At 43.2% G+C, this 21,308-nt stretch overlaps 1 protein-coding gene across 1 annotated transcript in view; it reads left to right on the forward strand.

Moving 5' to 3' along the window:
- The window catches only part of LOC141273669 (transmembrane protein 150A-like), a 151,833-nt gene extending 139,305 nt beyond the window's left edge, over positions 1-12,528 (forward strand). Inside the window, exon 7 of the mRNA XM_073685844.1 lies at positions 6,420-12,528. Within this exon, the coding sequence (XP_073541945.1) occupies positions 6,420-6,664 (245 nt within the window). The 3' untranslated portion in view covers positions 6,665-12,528. The remainder of the gene's footprint in view (positions 1-6,419) is intronic.
- The last annotated feature ends 8,780 nt before the right edge of the window (positions 12,529-21,308 follow it).

A 21,308-nucleotide genomic window follows, 5' to 3' on the forward strand; every position in this document is an offset into this window, starting at 1 on the left:
AAGGAGGTCTCCGGAGCTGCGCTGCCTGAATGCACTCCGGTGACCTCAGTCAGGGGCTCCCGCTGCCGGGAGCGGACGTGTTCCCGGCAGTGTGACCTTACAGCAGCCATGCACAGCTGTCACCATCTCCAGATGTGACAGCTGTGCATGGGAGATCAGCGCAGGAACGTGGACAGGTAACTATTTTTTTTTAGTAAACTAAGAATTAAATAAAATTGTGTTTTATTTCAAATAAATTATTTTTTTCTGGGTGTAGTGTGTTTTTTCTTTTTAACACTTTGTAGGTTAGTAATGGGGGTGTCTTATAGACGCCCATCATTACTATCCTGGGCTTCATGGCAGCTGGTGCTGACATGAACCCCAACCCTATTACCCCCTGCCATCGCACCAGGGCAGCGTGGAAGAGCGAGGCTAAGTGCCAGAGTTGGCGCATCCTATGGATGCGCCATTTCTGGGGCGGCTGACGGCTGGTGTTTCTAGCCTTTGAGGGGGCCAATATTCATGGCACCCTTCCTGGGCTATTAATATCAGCTGTCTGCCTAGCCTTTGCTAGCTATTAAATAGGGGGTACCCCACGTCATTTTTTTTGGGGGGGGGGTCCCCCATTTTAATAGTAAAGGCTAGGTATTCAGCTGGGGGCTGATATTAGTAGTCTGGGAAGCTCCGTGGGTATTACCCACTTCCCAGGCTTCAAACATCTGCCCCAGCCGTCTGCTTAACCTCCGCTAGAGCCTAAAATTATGGGGGATCCCACGCCAAATTTTTTTTAAATAAATCCTTTATTTTAACACTAAATGACATTTGAGGAGTTAATAAAGATGCAGTCCCTAAATTATTATTTATTTTTTAATTAATTTTTCCCAAAAATTTTGACGTGGGCTTTGCCATATTTTTGTATGCCAGCCAGGTACAGCATCCAGCTTCTATGAACGCGCCATTTTCCGGGGTGGCTGCGGACTGCAATTTGCACCGGGGGGGGGGGGGGGGCAGAAAGCTTGGGCCTCCCTGCGCTGCAGATTCCATCCCCCAGCTGCCTAGTTATACCTGGCTGGACACACAAATAGGGAGAAGCCCCACGTATTTTTTTTTTTTTAATTATTTCATGAAATTCATGAAATAATAAAGAAAAAAAGGGCTTCCCTATATTGTTGTGTCCGGCCAGGTACAAATAGGCAGCTGGTGGTTGGGCGCAGCCCGTTCCTGCCTGCTGTACCTGGCTGGACACAAATATAGTGCGAAGCCCCACGTCAATTTTTTTTTAATTATTTCAGGAAATTCATGAAATAATTAAAAAAAATTGATGGGCTTCGCCCTATATTTGTGTCCAGCCAGGTGCAGCAGGCAGGAACGGGCTGCGCCCAACCACCAGCTGCCTATTTGTACCTGGCCGGACACAACAATATAGGGAAGCCCTTTTTTTAAAAAATTATTTCATGAAATAATTTTAAAAAAATTGACGTGGGGCTTCGCACTATATTTGTGTCCAGCCAGGTACAGCAAGCAGGAACGGGCTGCCCCCAACCACCAGCTGCCTATTTGTACCTAGTTGGACACAACAATATAGGGAAGCCCTTTTTTTCTTAATTATTTCATGAAATAATTTAAAAAAAAAATACGTGGGGCTTCGTCCTATTTTTGTGTCCAGCCAGGTACAACTAGGCAGCTGGGGGCTGGAATCCGCAGCACAGGGAGGTCCAAGCTTTCTGGGCCACCCCGCTGCAAATTGCAGTCCGCAGCCACCCCGGAAAATGGCGCGGTCATAGAAGCGCCATCTTCTGGCGCTGTACCCAACTCATCCAGGGCCCTGGTGCGGTGGCTCACTGGGTAATAAAGGGGATAAGGCCAGCTTGGCATTATCAGCTGGCCCTAAGCCCGAAATTCATGGGGTCACGCCAATATTAGACATGACCACCATGAATTTCTAGTAAAGTATTTAAAAAAAACACAACACCCAGAATAAAGTCCTTTAATTGAAATAAACACGCAATTCTTTATTGTTCTAAATTAAACTATACTTACTATCACGCCCATTCCAGCTGAAGCCAACGATCTCCTGCAATAAAAGAAAAATAATAAAGCAACCTCATCCTTACCTTTCCATGGTTCCCACGACAGCTTCAGCTCTGCTACATCGAGATGACAGGCTGGACCGCAGCAGAACGCTGCCATCCAGCCTGTCATCCCGCAGACACTGAGAAGCGCAGGCATGCTTGCGCTCCTCAGTGTCTCTCTGTGACGGCATCCAGATGAGCCGAGTTCATGTCTAATGAACTCGTCTCACCTCATGCACGTCACTGACAGCGTGGGAAAATTCTCCTGCACTCAGCGCTTCAGCGTGAGAATTTTCCCACGCTGTCAGTGACGTGAATGAGGTGAGGTCATGTCCAATGAACTCAGCTCACCTCATGCACGTCACTGACAGCGTGGGAAAATTCTCACGCTGAAGCGCTGAGTGCAGGAGAATTCTCCCACGCTGTCAGTGACGTGCATGAGGTGAGCTGAGTTCATTGGACATGAACTCGGCTCATCTGGATGCCGTCACAGAGAGACACTGAGGAGCGCAAGCATGCCTGCGCTTCTCAGTGTCTGCGGGATGACAGGCTGGATGGCAGCGTTCTGCTGCAGTCCAGCCTGTCATCTCGATGTAGCAGAGCTGAAGCTGTCCTGGGAACCATGGAAAGGTAAGGATGAGGTTGCTTTATTATTTTTCTTTTATTGCAGGAAATCGTTGGCTTCAGCTGGAATGGGCGTGATGGTAAGTAGAGTTTAATTTAGAACAATAAAGAATTGTGTGTTTATTTCAATTAAAGGACTTTATTCTGGGTGTTTGTGGTTTTTTTTTTACTTTGACTATGGGGTTAGTAATGGGGGTGTCTTATAGACGCCTCTCCATTACTAACCTGGGCTTGATGTCAGCTGGCATTATAAGCGGACATCAACCCCAACCCTATTACCCCACTGCCACCGCTACAGGGCAGTGGGAAGAGCGAGGCTAAGTGCCAGAATTGGCGCATCCTATGGATGCGCCATTTCTGGGGCGGCTGACGGCTGGTGTTTCTAGCCCGGGAGGGGGCCAATATTCATGGCACCCTTCCTGGGCTATTAATATCAGCCCCCAGCTGTCTGCCTAGCCTTTGCTAGCTATTAAATTAGGGGGGACCCCACATCATTTTTTTGAGGGGGTCCCCCATTTTAATAGCTAGTAAAGGCTAGGTATTCAGCTGGGGGCTCATATTAGTAGCCTGGGAAGCTCCGTGGGTATTACCCCCTTCCCAGGCTTCAAACATCTGCCCCAGCCGTCTGCTTAACCTCCGCTAGAGACTAAAATTAAGGGGAACCCCACCAATTTTTTTTTTTAATAAATCCTTTATTTTAACACTAAATGACAAGTACAGTAACCAACACTGTCACTGTACTTCATATATATGTGACTGACATGTTTCTATCTATCTAATCTATGTGTGAAGCTCTATTCTGTCTGTTATAAATTGTCGGGTACCACTGCTGAATTGCCGGCCGGCTTTTTTAAAGAGACAGTGCATGAAAACACAATTATTTTTTTAAATAAATCCTTTACACTAAATGACAAGTACAGTAAGCAACACTGTCACTGTACTTATTATATATGTGACTGACATGTTTCTATCTATCTAATCTATGTGTGAAGCTGTATTCTTTCTGTTGTAAATTGTCGGGTACCGGTGTATGCCGCTGAAGAATTGCCGGCTTTTCGCGTAATACATTCTACATTATTCTTAGTTGTTTTACTTCATGTAGAATTAACCTACAAGGAAAGAAAGGGTTTATTTTCATTCAGATATTTGTGTCCCATTGACTTGCATTGGGTATCGGAATCGGCGATATCCGATACTTTTTGGGTATCGGTCCGATCCAATCCGATACGATATTTCCTGATATCGAAAGGTATCGCTCAACACTAGCATTGAGTAATCTGTAATGGACCATTCAGTGCACAATGGCTGCCATTGCTTTCAGCAATGCGAGTCCTTGTTACCCAGAAGAATGTACCGCCGCACCATGCAAAATATATAATTTCATCTGATGAATGAGTGTTTTGCTAATTATTATTCTCATAAAAATGGGAACTTGCAATTTTCACATTGGCCACTGGGGCTAATTTAGACTAAAGCCCCCGTCTCACATAGCGATATCGCTAGCGATATCGCTGCTGAGTCACGGTTTTGGTGACTCACCAGCGACCTCACCAGCGATGTCGCTGTGTGTGACACTTTGCAACGATCAGGCCCCTGCTGTGAGGTCGCTGATCGTTGCAAAGTGTCCTGGACCATTTTTTGGTCGTTGGCCTCCCGCTGGCCAGCACACATCGCTGTGTGTGACCAGCGGGACCAACGATCTGGCTGGTAACTATGGTAAACATCGGGTTACTAGGGGCACGCGCGCACTTAGTAACCCGCTGTTTACCATGGATACCACTCTGCTACGGTGCACGGAGGCTCCCGCGCACCGTAGCAGAGTGGTATCCATGGTAAACAGCGGGTTACTAGGGGCACACGCGCACTTAGTAACCCGATGTTTACCATAGTTACCAGCCTGCTCCTGCTTGCAGCAGGCTGGTAACGGGAGCAGGACATCGTGGAACGATTCTTTCCACGATATCGCTGCTCCCCTGATCGCTGGTGAGCCTGCCTGTTTGACAGCTCACCAGCGATGTATTAGCGATGCAGCAACGATCCCTGACAGGTCGTATCGTTGTCGGGATCGCTGCTGCATCGCTTAGTGTGACGGGGCCCTAACATCCTGTTTCAGGAAATAAACACATAGATTAGCCACAATACTCAAACCCAAACTATATGTTTTGTATTGAAGCATCTAATGAGTATGTGCAAAGGTCACTGTGAAGAGAGGGAGAGGAGTCTAGCTGTGACATCTATTGTGATTGGTGGATCCTGTGTTATCTGCTATGTTTAGAGGTGTTATCCATCATTGTAATTCTACCTCTGCTGATAAGGAAACTGCTGTAAACTCTTCCTGAAAGGAGAGGAAGTATGAGTCTAAAGAAGCCCCAGTGGCTGGTGTGAAAATTGCAACATTACTAATTTTGTTTATTAATAAAGCTTGTGATGTGGAAAAAATAAATATTGACAAAAATGTCTAAGAAAAAAAAAGTGTAATACAAAAGCCTGATTCAAACAATAGGTCATATTCTGACCACACATTCCCTTTAATTTTTTTGGCTAGCTTTTTAGTTTTGTTCATGACTTTTCTTTTCCCAAAGAGGGAAAAAGTATAAAGCTTATAATCTCTCCATTCTCTGGCACCAGTTCCCACTTTTCCTGGGAACAAAAATAATAATTTATAAAGCACTAAGTAAGTTTAGGTGGATTTACACTTGGCAATTTTGTTGCGAAAATTTGTACTATTGCAGATCTGTTCCATTGTCTGAATTCACTCTTACAAGACCAATTATGTTGAGACTGAACTTTGACTCATCATTTTAGGTTAAAAAGGGACATTAAGCTGCAAAATCATCCCTAAACCTATTGTTTCCCCTTGCTTCTCATATTCATTATGCAGAAGGAATATTCACATTCTATTTGTAATTTGTCTGAAAAAAGCTAAATTGTTTATTGTGCTGTTTGGATTGGTTTATATTGTACAATGTAATTGCTATGTTTCCTTTTTTCCCCAGCGGAAACCTTGATAATAACAGGAGGATTACTGAGCTGGTTACAGGCTAATCAGATTTCTGAGTACAATGATTTCTCTTCTATTTTCTGGCTGTCATGAGCAATATTAAATGCAATTCTTAGCCTGAATATTTGCCATATTTCCTTCTGGCGTATTATAGTCTGAAAATACCTCCCAGAATCGACTTGGATAAACCTGTTGATCTGATTTTAAGATTTTGCAAGAGAAAGAAACAAATATTTGCTTGTTGCTTTGTTTTATTGTGTTAGACAATCTTAGGGGGCTTTCACTCTGCGTTTTGGTATCAGTTCGTTGGCACAGTCGGGGCTGATGTCCAGACTCTCCCCCACAAAAAGGGATTCGGGCATATGTGCCAACGGAGCCATACACTATAATGGTGCACAGAGTGAACATGCGCTTTGTCATGCATCATTTTCAGGCGTATACGCCTACTGGAGGTGGACACTCAGATGTAGTAGACTGCATCTGGGTGTCAGTCTCCAGTAGGCTTACACGCCCAAAAATTATACACGACAACGTGCATGTTTAGTTCGTTGGCACCATTATAGTCTATGGCCCCGTCGGCACATACTCCCAAATTCCGTTTTGCTGGGGTTCCGACATAAGCCCCGACAAGACCACCGAACGGGTGCCAGAGCGCAATGTGAAAGCCCCTTATACTGTGTTTCTAATGTGAACTAAAACCTTTTGTTTTTTTTGTTACATTTCCTTAACTCTAACTTCCTCAGGTGGTGTCTTATTCATACAGGAAGGCTTTGTGCTTCAACATATGGCTGCTCTGTGCGAATGGACCTTCATAATAAATGTTCTAATTTACTATGGGACTTTTGCCTTTGAATTTGGGGCAATCTCTACCGATACCTTCCTGGTCCTTCTAAAGGCAAGCAGGGCTCCAAAGAGCTATAAGGCAGGAACCAGCACTCCAGCAACTCCTCATGCTCACAGCACATCCGAGAACATGGCTATGATATGACCACATCGCAGTGTTTTTCTGGACATCATATGAACTCTTGAGCCGCCTTATGATCCTTTGTAATTACAAGCACATCTGCACTGGGGACTCCTCACCTTCGAGAGCTCATCATAGCACCAAAAATAGATGAAACCTCTGAAAAGATAATTACTTTTACTGATGGACCATTCTGAAGTTGGTGGGCTGGCATATGAAGTCTATATTATATGTACAGGGCATTAAGGAATCGGCCTTAAAAATTATTTGTATATTTTTTATATAGTTAATTTCTATAATCAAGAGACTCCACAGCAACAGACCGAGGCCAAAGTTATTTCTTGTCCAATTTAGAGGAGCTGCATTATTGTATTTGAAGTTGCATTACACAAAAAGTGTTGCTCTAAAAAAAAAAATGGTACGTGCCTAACATTTCAGGTGTAATTTGGAATTAGAGAATTTATGCCACCTAGGGGGCCTTATAAAATTTAACAAGAATTACAGGACCAAAAAAACCTGTTTGCCTTAAAAGGACAAAACTATCCTTCATAGACTCATTACACAGGTATCACCATTAGACATGTGGAATGTATTAATTGAGTTCTGTAGGGGTTAACAATGGGTCTTGTTTTGTTCAGCACAGAGAGGGGATAAACGTTTAATGCAGTCGCCAGCCTTGTTGCTTAAAGGGAAACTGTCAGCAGGTTTTTGCTATTTAATCTGAAAACAGCATAATATAGGACAAGAAAGCCTCATTCCAAGGATGTTTCACTTATTAGGCTGTATTGCAGATTCAATACAATCAGTGTTTTATCAGCAAGAGATTATCGCCGACTAGGTTTCATGTGCACAGCAGTCCAGCTAATCTGTGTAACCCCACCTCTACCACTGACTCGCAGCTTGCTGACAATGTACACTGTACAGAGGAAGCGGCCAATCAATGATGTGGGTGGGGTTATACACAGCTCATCTACAAAAGAAAAAACAGGGATTTTATCAAAACTGCACCAAGCAGTCCAGTAAGTGATACCTTGGTGGAATCTGGGTTTCTTGCCCTATATTATGCTGCTCTCAGATTACATAAATTCCCCTTTAAAAAGAAAAATATTGAAATAATTTATGCATGTACAAGTGAAGGAAACCAAGCCATTTAGGGCTCTCATTTGTCCCAGTATTCTGGTACGCCATTAATTTCTCCATGAAAGACCTGAGAGGGTGAATGCAGTTTCCAAAAAGATGATTCCATGACCATATCAAAGGGTCAACTGGAGCCGGAAATGAGTCTGTTTCAAGCAAAAAAAAAAAAAAAACTTTTTGAAATCTTAACCTCCACGAGTCACTTTACTGATGACATTAGATGTTGTTCTAAGAAATTACTGGATTACTTAATATACCATGATTTATTTTAAAGGAGTTGTCTTTACTACTTAAATGGGTAAAATTACAAAGTGCTTGTAAAAAGAAGCAACTTTGCAACTTATGTCTTATTAAAAATCCTCTGTTCTCAAGAAAGGAGGGCTTTTTAATTCTATAGTTCACTGCTCTTTGCCCAGGTTCATGCCCACCTCTGATATCAGAGGTGGCTGGTTTTCAAGTTGAGTAGTATGCACTTGCAAGCTCTTTGCTAAGGAGTTTGAGAACTCTAAGCTGAAATTCGCTGGGTCTCTGAATACAGCCAACTTCAGTCCCCCTGCACTCCTCCAATGCTGCAGAGGTAAAGCTGCTTCTGCTTATAGCATTGGAGAGCTCAGCACAGCTTGGACCAGTGACGTTGTCCTACCGCTGGTCCAAACACTCAATCATCGGAAGCAGACTGAGCCTCAGCAAGCAGGAATATGGGAGAAAGGGGTACGTTGCATTTTGAAGATAGAGTAACCCTTTAAAGAAGCACTCCTCCCATCAAAGCTTTTATCCTCTCAATACATTGCAGTCATCATATTATATAGCACTGTGTACTTACAATTGCTCATTTTGCCTTTCTACACAGATCATTCTTCTGTTTTCTGTGCTCTATGTAGAAACAGGAAGCCTCTTGTCCCTGCATTTATCATTCTCGCCTTCAGCTCCTTACGCGGCTGCTCTTCTCCTCCGCCCCTGCCAGGGATTTTTGCAGTGACTTATGAGTTATACAGGGAAAATTGCCCTCCTGTTTCTACATAGAGCTTGGAAGGATTAATCTAGTCAGTTTTTAATCACATAATGTCATAGACCTAATGGAAAACAGAAGAATTGGCTCTGTATAAAGGCAAAAAGAGCAATTGTAAGTATATAGTGCTATATAATATGATGACTGCAATATATTAAGAGGATAAAAATTTTGATGGGAGGAGTGCTTCTTTAAGTTTGACTGTTATCTACTCTTGGATTCTCTTAATTGGATGTTCTGATGCCCATTTGGGGAAAAAAACACAACTGAAAAATCTTGAAGTAGTTGTCCAACCAAGAAAAAAGTACATAACTAAGCTTAAAGGGGTTGTCCGGTCAAAAATGATAAGTCTGCAGTCACTCTGTGTGACTGTAGACTTGTGAATCCCCCCAGCGCAGACACTGTGTGTTACGGGGATTTGCTGGTATGAGACCCAGTAATGAAGGTATGTATAAGTTATATATACCCCCGGCCAGTGGGTGTGGCCTCGCTCTCCATACACTTTATTGAGCGAGGCAGCGCCTTCTAGTTGGACGCGCCCACTGGCCGTCCACGTCACTAGACTTGCCATGGCCTCGCTCCATACAAGTTAATGGAGAGAGGCGGCATTGAATGCCTGGGTTACCTGGTCTCATACCGGCGAATCCCTGCATCGCACAGTTCCTGGGCTGGGGGGATTCGCAAGTCTGCAGTCCCTTAAAAGGGGTTGTCCGGTCAAAAGTGGTATGTTCATTGTTTTTATGGCGATTTTTTTTCTACAGAGAAAAATGCAAACAGTGGTCAAATACAAAAATAAAGTGTTCCGTTTTCATACTTTTTTTTTTTTGTTTTTGTTTTGGGCTTTTTTGGGGGCAGAAGACTGCTTTTTTACATTGATCTCATTGGGGTGGGGGGGAGCAGCTAAGAACTCTGAAAGCATTGGCATGCTGCTTTAAAAACCTACTGGTTAATTTGTTTTAACCTTCTCCCAAAAAAAAAAATGAGGGCGGGGGGAGGAACAAACTCTTTGTGGACAGACCTTTTTTAGGTAACAGATTTCATAATTTGAGCCAGTTGTCTTTTCTGTCATGGTCAATGCATATACAGAGAAGGGGGCTGGCTTAACTATTGAAATGAACAGTCAGTCGGCCTCCTTCACAGGCGGCTCGGGTCGTGTGTCGATGACATTGGACAGCATTTCCTGTGTCAGCACGTGACCAGATCAATATGTGAAGGGGGCTGGCTGACCATTTCATCTCAGGGCCAGAGCAGCTACCAGATGGTCATGGTGCCTGGCATAATTGAACACTATTTAAAGCTTATTTATGTATTTCTGGCGCTGGACAACCATTTTTATAGAATTGGACTCATTAAACTGTAAGGTTTCTATCGTGTTTCCTCAGCTCTAGCCATGGCAGTTTCCTTCTCTTGTAACTAAGGTGAATGCATTTCACAGTTTATATCTTACAGAGGCAAATAAGGCCAGTAATATGAAAAGTCACGACCTAGTGTATGCCTTAAGTATTTTACCTGTTGTCACCCCTCATACAGTATTGAACCGCTGATCACAGGTGATACAGTATTCATGAAATCCTATTTCCGATATGACCATATTAGACGGATACTACAGGACACAGCGCTGCTGCCTTATTTTTGCAGAATTCTGCTAATAGAATTTCCGAATGGTAAATAAAAATAATTCAGAACATTTCAGGATAAGATATAATATTGTGATATACTATGTAGCAAAGCAAGCTTTCTCCACAGGAGGTGCCTTATTAAATTCTATAACTATGCAAAACTGCATTTTTTTTATTTTTTTTGGGGGGGGGGGGAGGGGGGTTGAAGACTTATTCGTAAAGAAAATATTTGATGTGTTGCTCTAATTTTTTTTTTTTTTTTTTAAACTTATATTTGACTTCAGAAAATGTAGATTTTCCTGTATGTAAAGGTATTTTTTATGTAAATCTGGGCTAAGATGACAAAAAATGTTGCGCTTATCAAATTTTCTTCATCTGTATATCATGCCGACCATAACTGGTCCCTTGCTGGCCTTTGTTTTTATTCTGCTGTGCTGATGACGATTAGTTTTGGTTATCAGAGTATATGTCAATAACTGGCTAAAGCAGCAATGGTAGTGCCTTTAAATTTAAAGAATGCGTACATAATTTGATATTCTGAATCTTTACTTTTAATATAAAAAATGGAGTTTGGAAAGCCCCTTTATATTCTAACATGAATATCCATAATGGGATGATCATCAATATGTTCTAACATAAAAAATCCCCTTTAAAAAGTCAATTTATTACATAATTAGATATGCATTAAAATTCTAAACCCTAACAAAACAGTCAAAAATGAAAACCAGATGTAAAAACCCTAAAAAAGGGAGTTTTGTTAGAGCGCCTTGATAGGAAAACTCAGTTTGATACCAATGACACCAAGGGGCACTAACTATACCCTATACGTACACCCTAGAAGGTCAAAACTACTTGACCGTGAAGGTTGGCACCCTAGATTGATGATCAAAAATGGCATCGTCACTCCTCGACGGCTCACCCTAAACTGCCCTAACCATCCCTGTTATAATGGTGACCAATGAGAATAATATACAGTGGGCAATATACCCCAATAAATTTAGTTGCCAACAGATGGTGGACCCATAATAAAGCGGTAAAAGGCATACTCAGGATATCAACCAAAATACTCTCCTAAACACTAAATTACTCAGGTGTGAATAAAAAATATACTTATTGTCCACAGCTGCCCGCCTCTATGCTTTTTTTACCCACTGTGTCTGGTTCATCAGGAAGCCTAATATCAACAGGAATATTTTCCAAGCTCATCATGGTGTCACACTATGGGTCCACTATGTGTATATTTTCTATTTGTTGATTAGAAAACTGGCATAAACACTTTGATGAATCGGCTCCAAAGTCGCTGGCCGGCTTTTCAGAACGCTTTCTCTGAAGCCTAGTAAATAGTGATGAGCGCAAGTACTCATTACTGGAGTTTTCCTAGGGTGCTCTGGTATGCTCTGAGTATTACGGGTGCTCGAGTAACTTGTTTGAGTTCCTGCAACCGTACTTTTTGCAGCTGTTAACCCTCCGTCACATACAATAGGCCTGACAGGCACATTATTTGGCATGAGTTATGAAATGTTTGTATTTCAGAGTTATTAGTTTTATGTTAAGTAAATGGGTTTTTTTTGCACCTGATTATGTGTAGTCTCTTTTATTACATCCCTATGAAGGTCACTGATCACTTTTAGAGCACTGAAATTGCAAACATTAGATATTATAGGTATTTTTCTAGCCTGCGCCTGACAGTCACATTGTATGTGAACTCGTTAGAACCGATATTGTATGTGACGGAGGGTTAAAAAGCCACAAAACATGCAGGGATTGCCCGTGGTTGTCGAATAGCTGCGAAACATGGGGCCGTGACACTCAAACATGTCACTCGAGCACCCACGATACTTGGTTCATACCTGAGCACCTTAGGTAAACTCGAGTAATGAGCACTTGTGCTCATCACTAATAGTAATTCATACCTGGCTGCAATTGTACAGCCAATATATTGCTGCTCGCAGTTGGGGCAGCATGAATATGATGACTGATTCCCTTTAAATTTGCATGTAAGCTGAAAAAAACATTGCTGCTGTTTTCAAATTTGCCAAACCCAAGTCTTGCAAACCAATGAATTAATCCTGGATTCCTACAGTGTTGCATGATGAAGGATTTAAGATATTGAGATTAACAAACATGTACATTTTCAGGTTTTGGGTTGTCTTTAAAAGGTGATGGATGTATCAGACACATGTAAAAACATAAAAACGCGCAAAAAGCATTTCACTGTAGGAACCCTTTACATTTTTTAGTGCCAGTCTGTGTTCACAATGTATGAAATCCTGCAGAGTTCAGAGAGGTATTATGAGCACTTCCACTTTAAAATGAAATGCTCTATATTGGATAAACTTTCAGAATAGAACTTGCCTCCTTAAAGATTTGTATTTCTTGTCCTCTTCGTCCACAGAAACCATAATGTATCATATTACTGTATAGTTTATTCATGAAGATTGATTTGTAAAAAGAATATGATAAATTATACATGAAATAGAATTCTAACGTCATAGGACCAACCTGGCTCTGTAATTCTGGTTACACTTGAACAGTCAACCTTTATCTTTGTGAATCAACCAAATGTATTATCTTTTAAAGAATGACCAAAGAAATATTTGTATCCAACTGCTCATTTGTCGAGTGCTTTTTTTTTCCCAGTGGCTTATTGATTAGGCTTTGATTTGACATCAATTGCAAAAAATGCAGCAGTCTAGATGTGGTAGCACAGTGTTCGTTACGGCCTCCAAAGTGGTAGTGCTAACATGGCCTAAATGCACTTATCAAGTACAGAAAAGGGAGAATTACATGTCCCCTGGTGTGATTGGGATAGCCAGGTTTTGTTATGACTACCCAATCGCACTACTTTGAAGTAATCTGTAACCTATGTCATCGAATAGCGCACAATCTCATGCCTTTTTTTTATCCTTTTCTTTGTACACCTACAATCTGTATTGAAATTCAGGCTGCTTTTAAAGCACATTATATGGCCTCTGTTTAAGCTCTTGAAAAGCTCCCAACTGGAGAAGAAAATAAATTTGCAGGACCTTGTCAATATTCCGTGGTCACCGGACGGGAGTTCTGTGAGCCGCCTCGAACCTGACGGCAGGCTGTGAAGTTGGTAAGCCAAACCTCCGACTCCTCAATTTCCAGAATACCAACTCCCTCATACATGGCTCATGGTTAAGTGATAAATTTACTGTAGCACAGATTCATCTCAGCTAACAGTCTAAACCCTTAGATCAGGAATAGGACAGACATTTATAGGACATTTCATAACTTTCCCAAATTTTTATGAAAAAATATTCCCCACAAACTGCATTGAACTACTGTACCCAATTTATTATATATTTTAGGAGTTTGAGTCGGTCCATTTCATACCGACTCCACCAAAATGGACACAGACTCTCCGACTCCACAGCCCTGCCTGACGGCATGCCTGGCGCCACATTGTCACAATTGCGATGTGACGAACTCATGATATTGCATTTGGCCTACTAATCAGGATAGTCGCAGTGAGTCGGGACTCCTTGTTCCCCTCTGGAGGACATAAAATACCGATATGGTGGACCTGGGTCCTACAAATCAATTCAACTGTCTCTATTCCTGAAAAATGTGCTCTGATGAGTGGCATCCTTTGCTCATAAATTTTCATGTTAATAAATATATATATATATATATATAATATATAATTTTTTTTTTTTTTTTTTACTGGCTCTCTCAAGATGGAAAAAAACGTAGTCTACAGAGCTATTCTAAATTTTTATTATATTTTTAAACCTCCGGAAGCTTATGCCTTATGGAAGCTTTTGGCGTGTATTTTGGGAGCTGTCCTGGTGTACATGCTAGACAAAGGCTAAAAATGTGGTGTGAACATAGCAATATGATGGTCGAAGGTTGTGTTTGTTTTTTATTCAACTTTTCCTACATTGATGACATGGTAATGTCATGGAGCCCTGGCCTTATTCTGTTTTATATAAATGTATTACTGTGTAACATTCTCTAGACCTTCCTAAATCTAGGACCTCTGGTTACCATGATAGTTAAAATGTTCTCCTGATGCATCGTCATTACTACCCAGTACAGTCATTGACAACCTGATTAGTGATTATTATTCGGCTTTTAAATATGTTAGTGTTCTTTTTCCGTTTCATGCCGGTCAAACATCTAACGTCTTTTCTGTTCCAGGCGTACTTGCATTACAAAGCTATTTGCTCTTTTATTTTTATTTGTCCTGTCTGCTAAGGGCTTCTTTAAACCTCATGGTTAAAAACCACATTTACGTGTGTCTGTTACCATCAGTGTGTCATCAGTGTTCTCCATGGATGGATAAAGAAATAAATAAATTACAAATCTTCTCCTATACTTTGCAATGTTGTAATGCAATACGTACAGCCAGGGGTGGATTAAGAGTAGCAAGGGCCCCGGGCAGTTTAGAAGGCGCGCAAACACACACACAAACACACACACACACACACACACACACACCTGATGTATCATGTGACATGTCACATGATTCAACTGTGATAGATCATGTGATGGTTCACGTGAAATTAATTTAGCACTATATTAATTATAATAATTTTTGTTTCAGGCTGTGTGCCCACTATGCGTTTTTTAAGCGTTTCCGCAGCGGCAATTCCGCTGCAGAAACGCTTAAAAACTGCTTAGAAGAAGGCCTGCCATGTTCCCCAATGATAATCCGCATGTGCTGTGCACATGCTGGGGAAATTTCGCTGCGGATTATCATTGGGGAAAAATCCACAGCACTACCAATTATTTTGCGGAAGCGCGGCGTTTTCGCCGCGATTGACTTACATTGGAACGCATGGAATCCGCATCACTGCATCTGTACTTGCTTATTCCATGTGCGGATGGTACCCGGGTCTGGAGAAGAGGAGACTCTCCTCCGGTCCCGGGTACCATAGAACCTGTAAAAAAAGAATAAAATAAATATTATACTTACCTTCTGATGGCCCCCGGTGTCTTTATCCGATGCGTCCTGGCTTGCCGGCAGCTCGCGGTAGACTAAAGGACCTGTGGTGACGTCATTTAGTCATGTGACGGGTCACGCGACCCCTGACATCGGCAGGCCATCAAAAGGTAAGTATATATTTATTTTTTTCGGTTTTACCATTCTTTTACGGTCACACTATATAAATCCATGCCAGTTGCATGGATTTATATAGTGTGACCAAGTTGTCAAGTACTTTTCCAAGTGATGCTAAAATCGCTTGGAAAGTGTTTGCCAACCCGCATGCGGAAATGCATGTGAAGAGCGCTTCACATCCGCTTGTCCCTGGCAGGAAAAACGCACGTACAATCCGCATTTTTTTTTCTGGCAGGGAGATGCAGAAACGCTCAAAAAAAAATCCGGAGCATTTCTGCATTGTGGGTACATAGCCTTACATTAATTGTATGACTTAATATTGAGCACACATAGCCATCTATGCACAGCGGGAGGCCGCACGGCGCCATCTATGCACAGCGGGTGGCCGCACGGCGCCATCTATACACAGCGGGAGGACCCACGGCGCCATCTATACACAGCGGGAGGCCGCACGTAGTCTTCTATACACAGTGGGAGGCCACACGGCGCCCCCCAGATACAGCGGGAGGCCGCACGGCGCCATCTATACACAGTGGGAGGCCGCACGTAGTCTTCTCTACACAGCGGGAGGCCGCACGTAGTCTTCTCTACACAGCGGGAGGCCACACGGCACCCCCCAGATACAGCGGGAGGCCGCACGGCACCATCTATACACAGTGGGAGGCAGCACGTAGCCATCTATACACAGCGGGAGGCCGCACGTAGCCATCTATACACAGCGGGAGGCCGCACGGCGCCATCTATACACAGCGGGAGGCCGCACGGCGCCGTCTATACACAGCGGGAGGCCGCACGGCGCCATCTATACACAGCGGGAGGCCGCACAGCGCCATCTATACACAGCGGGAGGCCACACGGCGCCATCTATACACAGCGGGAGGCCGCACGGCGCCATCTATACACAGCAGGAGGCCGCACGGCGCCATCTATACACAGCAGGAGGCCGCACGGCGCCTCCCAGATACAGCGGGAGGCCGCACGGCGCCTCCCAGATACAGCGGGAGGCTGCACGGCGCCTCCCAGATACAGCGGGAGGCTGCACGGCGCCTCCCAGATACAGCGGGAGGCCGCACGGTGCCATCTATGCACAGCGGGAGGCCGCATGGCGCCATCTATGCACAGCGGGAGGCCGCACGGCGCCATCTATGCACAGCGGGAGGCCGCACGGCGCCATCTATGCACAGCGGGAGGCCGCACGGCGCCATCTATGCACAGCGGGAGGCCGCACGGCGCCATCTATGCACAGTGGGAGGCCGCACGGCGCCATCTATGCACAGTGGGAGGCCGCACGGCGCCATCTATGCACAGCGGGAGGCCGCACGGCGCCATCTATATACAGCGGGAGGCTGCACGTAGTCTATATACAGCGGGAGGCCGCACGTAGTCTTCTATACAAAGCGGGAGGCCGCACGTAGTCTTCTATACACAGCGGGAGGCCACATGGCGCCATCTATACACAGCGGGAGGCCGCACGGAGCCATCTATACACAGCAGGAGGCCGCACGGCGCCCCCCCCCAGAGACAGCGGGAGGCCGCATGCAGTCCCGCACACAAACATATACAGACATACAGTTAGGTCCATATATATTTGGACAGAGACAACATTTTTCTAATTTTGGTTCTAGACATTACCACAATGAATTTTAAACAAAACAATTCAGATGCAGTTGAAGTTCAGACTTTCAGCTTTCATTTGAGGGTATCCACATTAAAATTGAATGAAGGGTTTAGGAGTTTCAGCTCCTTAACATGTGCCACCCTGTTTTTAAAGGGACCAAAAGTAATTGGACAGATTAAATAATTGTAAATAAAATGTTCATTTCTAGTACTTGGTTGAAAACCCTTTGTTGGCAATGACTGCCTGAAGTCTTGTACTCATGGACATCACCAGACGCTGTGTTTCCTCCTTTTTGATGCTCTGCCAGGCCTTCATTGCAGTGGTTTTCAGTTGCTGTTTGTTTGTGGGCCTTTCTGTCTGAAGTTTAGTCTTTAACAAGTGAAATGCATGCTCAATTGGGTTGAGATCAGGTGACTGACTTGGCCATTCAAGAATATTCCACTTCTTTGCTTTAATAAACTCCTGGGTTGCTTTGGCTTTATGTTTTGGGTCATTGGTCGTCGTCATTTCATACTACAGATGGACAATCAGTTTGGCTGCATTTGGCTGGATCTGAGCACACAGTATGGCTCTAAATACATCAGAATTCATTCGGCTGCTTCTGTCCTGTGTCACATCATCAATAAACACTAGTGACCCAGTGCCACTGGCAGCCATGCATGCCCAAGCCATCACACTGCCTCCGCCGTGTTTTACAGATGATGTGGTATGCTTTGGATCATGAGCTGTACCACGCCTTCGCCATACTTTTCTCTTTCCATCATTCTGGTAGAGGTTGATCTTGGTTTCATCTATCCAAAGAATGTTCTTCCAGAACTGTGCTGGCTTTTTAGATGTTTTTTAGTAAAGTCCAGTCTAGCCTTTTTATTCTTGATGCTTATGAGTGGCTTGCACCGTGCAGTGAACCCTCTGTATTTACTTTCATGCAGTCTTCTCTTTATGGTAGATTTGGATATTGATACGCCTACCTCCTGGAGAGTGTTGGTTGGCTGTTGTGAAGGGGTTTCTCTTCACCATGGAGATTACTCTGCGATCATGCACCACTGTTGTCTTCCGTGGGCGCCCAGGATGTACCAAACGGTAGATTTTGCAACTCCTAATATTGTAGCAATTTCTCGGATGGTTTTTTTCTGTTTTTGCAGCTTAAGGATGGTTTGTTTCACCTGCATGGAGAGCTCCTTTGACCGCATGTTTACTACACAGCAAAACCTTCCAAATGCAAGCACCACACCTCAAATCAACTCCAGGCCTTTTATCTGCTTAATTGAGAATTACATAACGAAGGGACTGCCCACACCTGTCCATGAAATAGCCTTGGAGTCAATTGTCCAATTACTTTTGGTCCCTTTAAAAACAGGGTGGCACATGCTAAGGAGCTGAAACTCCTAAACCCTTCATCCAATTTTAGTGTGGATACCACCAAATGAAAGCTGAAAGTCTGAACTTCAACTGCGTCTGAATTGTTTTGTTTAAAATTCCTTGTGGTAATGTCTAGAACCAAAATTAGAAAAATGTTGTCTCTGTCCAAATATATGTGGACCTAACTGTATACAGTACAGACCAAAAGTTTGGACACACCTTCTCATTTAAAGATTTTTTTCTGTATTTTCTTGACTATGAAAATTGTACATTCACACTGAATGCATCAAAACTATGAATTAACACATGTGGAATTATATTCTTAACAAAAAAGTGTGAAACAACTGAAAATATGTCTTATATTCTAGGTTCTTCAAAGTAGCCACCTTTTGCTTTGATGACTGCTTTGCACACTCTTGGCATTCTCTTGATGAGCTTCAAGAGGTAGTCACCGGAAATGGTCTTCCAACAATCTTGAAGGAGTTCCCAGAGATGCTTAGCACTTGTTGGCCCTTTTGCCTTTACTCTACGGTCCAGCTCACTCCAAACCATCTCGATTAGGTTCAGGTCTGGTGACTGTGGAGGCCAGGTCATCTGGCGTAGCACCCCATCACTCTCCTTCTTGGTCAAATAGCCCTTACACAGCCTGGAGGTGTGTTTGGGGTCATTGTCCTGTTGAAAAATAAATGATGGTCCAACTAAACGCAAACTGGATGGAATAGCATGCCGCTGCAAGATGCTGTGGTAGCCATGCTTGTTCAGTATGCCGTCAATTTTGAATAAATCCCCATCAGTGTCACCAGCAATGTACCCCCACAGCATCACACCTCCTCCTCCATGCTTCACGGTGGGAACCAGGCATGTAGAGTCCATCCGTTTACCTTTTCTGCGTCGCACAAAGACACGGTGGTTGGAACCAAAGATCTCAAATTTGCACTCATCAGACCAAAGCACAGATTTCCACTGGTCTAATGTTCATTCTTTGTGTTCTTTAGGCCAAACAAGTCTCTTCTGCTTGTTGCCTGTCCTTAGCAGTGGTTTCCTAGCAGCTATTTTACAATGAAGGCCTGCTGCACAAAGTCTCCTCTTAACAGTTGTTGAAGAGATGTCTGCTGCTAGAACTCTGTGTGGCATTGACCTGGTCTCTAATATAAGTGTTGTATCGGTGAAACAAAAAAAAAGAAATACAACATGTATGTGCAATACTGACATCAGAATGAGGTCTAAAGCGAATTCCACCTGGTGCGTATATCTCTTTAAGCGCAAACAAAAAGTAGCAAGTTCCAGTTCCAGCAGAGTGAATGGGATTTATAGAGATCTCCTGTCCATTTTTTTTTTCCCTTACATTACGAAAACTGAACGGTGCAACTTTGAAATCCACAGCATGTCAATTTCTCTTGCGATAAATATGCATTTTATTTGCAGATATTTCACATAGACTTAAATGAGAGAAGGAAAATCTGCAGATAAAAAACGCATATGCGTTTCAGCAGCATAAATGCAATAAAAACGTGTGAGTTGCATATGCCTTTATTAATAGTTTTACCTATTCTAAGTAGCAGGAATTAGGCCCCCCGGTCAGTCTTGGCATTATATTTTATACATGGACCATGAAATACAGCCGTCTGCATCCAGTCTTATTGTGCATTCAATCTCTTCTTCAGGTGATGTCCAGCAATCATGGGCAGAAGAGCTTGGTTAGCACTCTTACAGCAGGCACGTAGGTTGGTCTGTACTCATTTGGCTCTGATTACCGTAAAGTGAGAATGATGTATGAAGTAAATTTCTTGTACAGTGGCGTGAAAGTGTTTGCCCCCTTCCTGATTTCTTATTCTTATGCATTTTTGTCACACTTAAATGTTTCATATTACAAAACAAATTTAAATATTAGACAAAGATAACAAGTAAACACAATGCAGTTTTTAAAAGAAGGTATTTTGCTATTAAGGGAAAAAGAAATCCAAACCTAAAGAGCCCAGTGTGAAAAACTGATTGCCCCATAAACCTAATAACTGAGTGGGCCACCCTTAGCAGTAACAACTGCAATCAAGCGTTTACGATACCTGGCAATGAGTCGTTTACAACGCTCTGTAGGAATTTTGGCCCTCTCATCTTTGCAAAATTGTTGTAATTCAGCTACATTGGAGGGGTTCCGAGCATGAACCGATTTTTCAGGTCATGCCACAGCATCTCAATCGAATTAAGGTCAAGACTTTGACTAGGCCACTCCAAGGTCTTAATTTTGTTTTTCTTAAGCCATTCAGAGGTTGACTTGCTGGTGTATTTAGGATCATTGTCCTGCTGCATAACCCAAGTTCTCTTCAGCTTGAGGTCACGAACAGATGGCTGGACATTCTCCTTCAGGACTTTTGGTGGACAGCTGAATTCATGGTTTCATTTACCACAGCAAGTCTTCCAGGCCCTGAAGCAGCAAAACAGCCCCAGACCATCACACTACCACCACCATATTTTACTGATGGTATAATGTTCCTTTTCTGAAATGCAGTGTTACTTCTACACCAGATGTAATGGGACATACACCTTCCAAAAAGTTCAAATTTTGTCTCGTCAGTCCACAGTATTCTCCCAAAAATCTTGGCGATCATCAAGATGTTTTCTGACAAAGCTGAGACTAGCCTTTATGTTCTTTTTGCTCAGCAGTGGTTTTCATCTTGGAACTCTGCCATGCATGCCATTTTTGCCCAGTCTCGTTCTTATGGTGGAGTCATGAACACTGACCTTAATTGGGACAAGTGAGGCCTGCAGTTCTTTGGATGTTATTGTGGGGTCTTTTGTGGCCTCTTGGGTGAGTCGTCGCTGTGCTCTTGGGATAATTT

This window comes from Phyllobates terribilis, unplaced genomic scaffold (assembly GCF_046119375.1).
Source record: "Phyllobates terribilis strain yellow unplaced genomic scaffold, ASM4611937v1 Scaffold_5__5_contigs__length_657084704, whole genome shotgun sequence".
Taxonomy (NCBI): Eukaryota; Metazoa; Chordata; class Amphibia; order Anura; family Dendrobatidae; genus Phyllobates; species Phyllobates terribilis.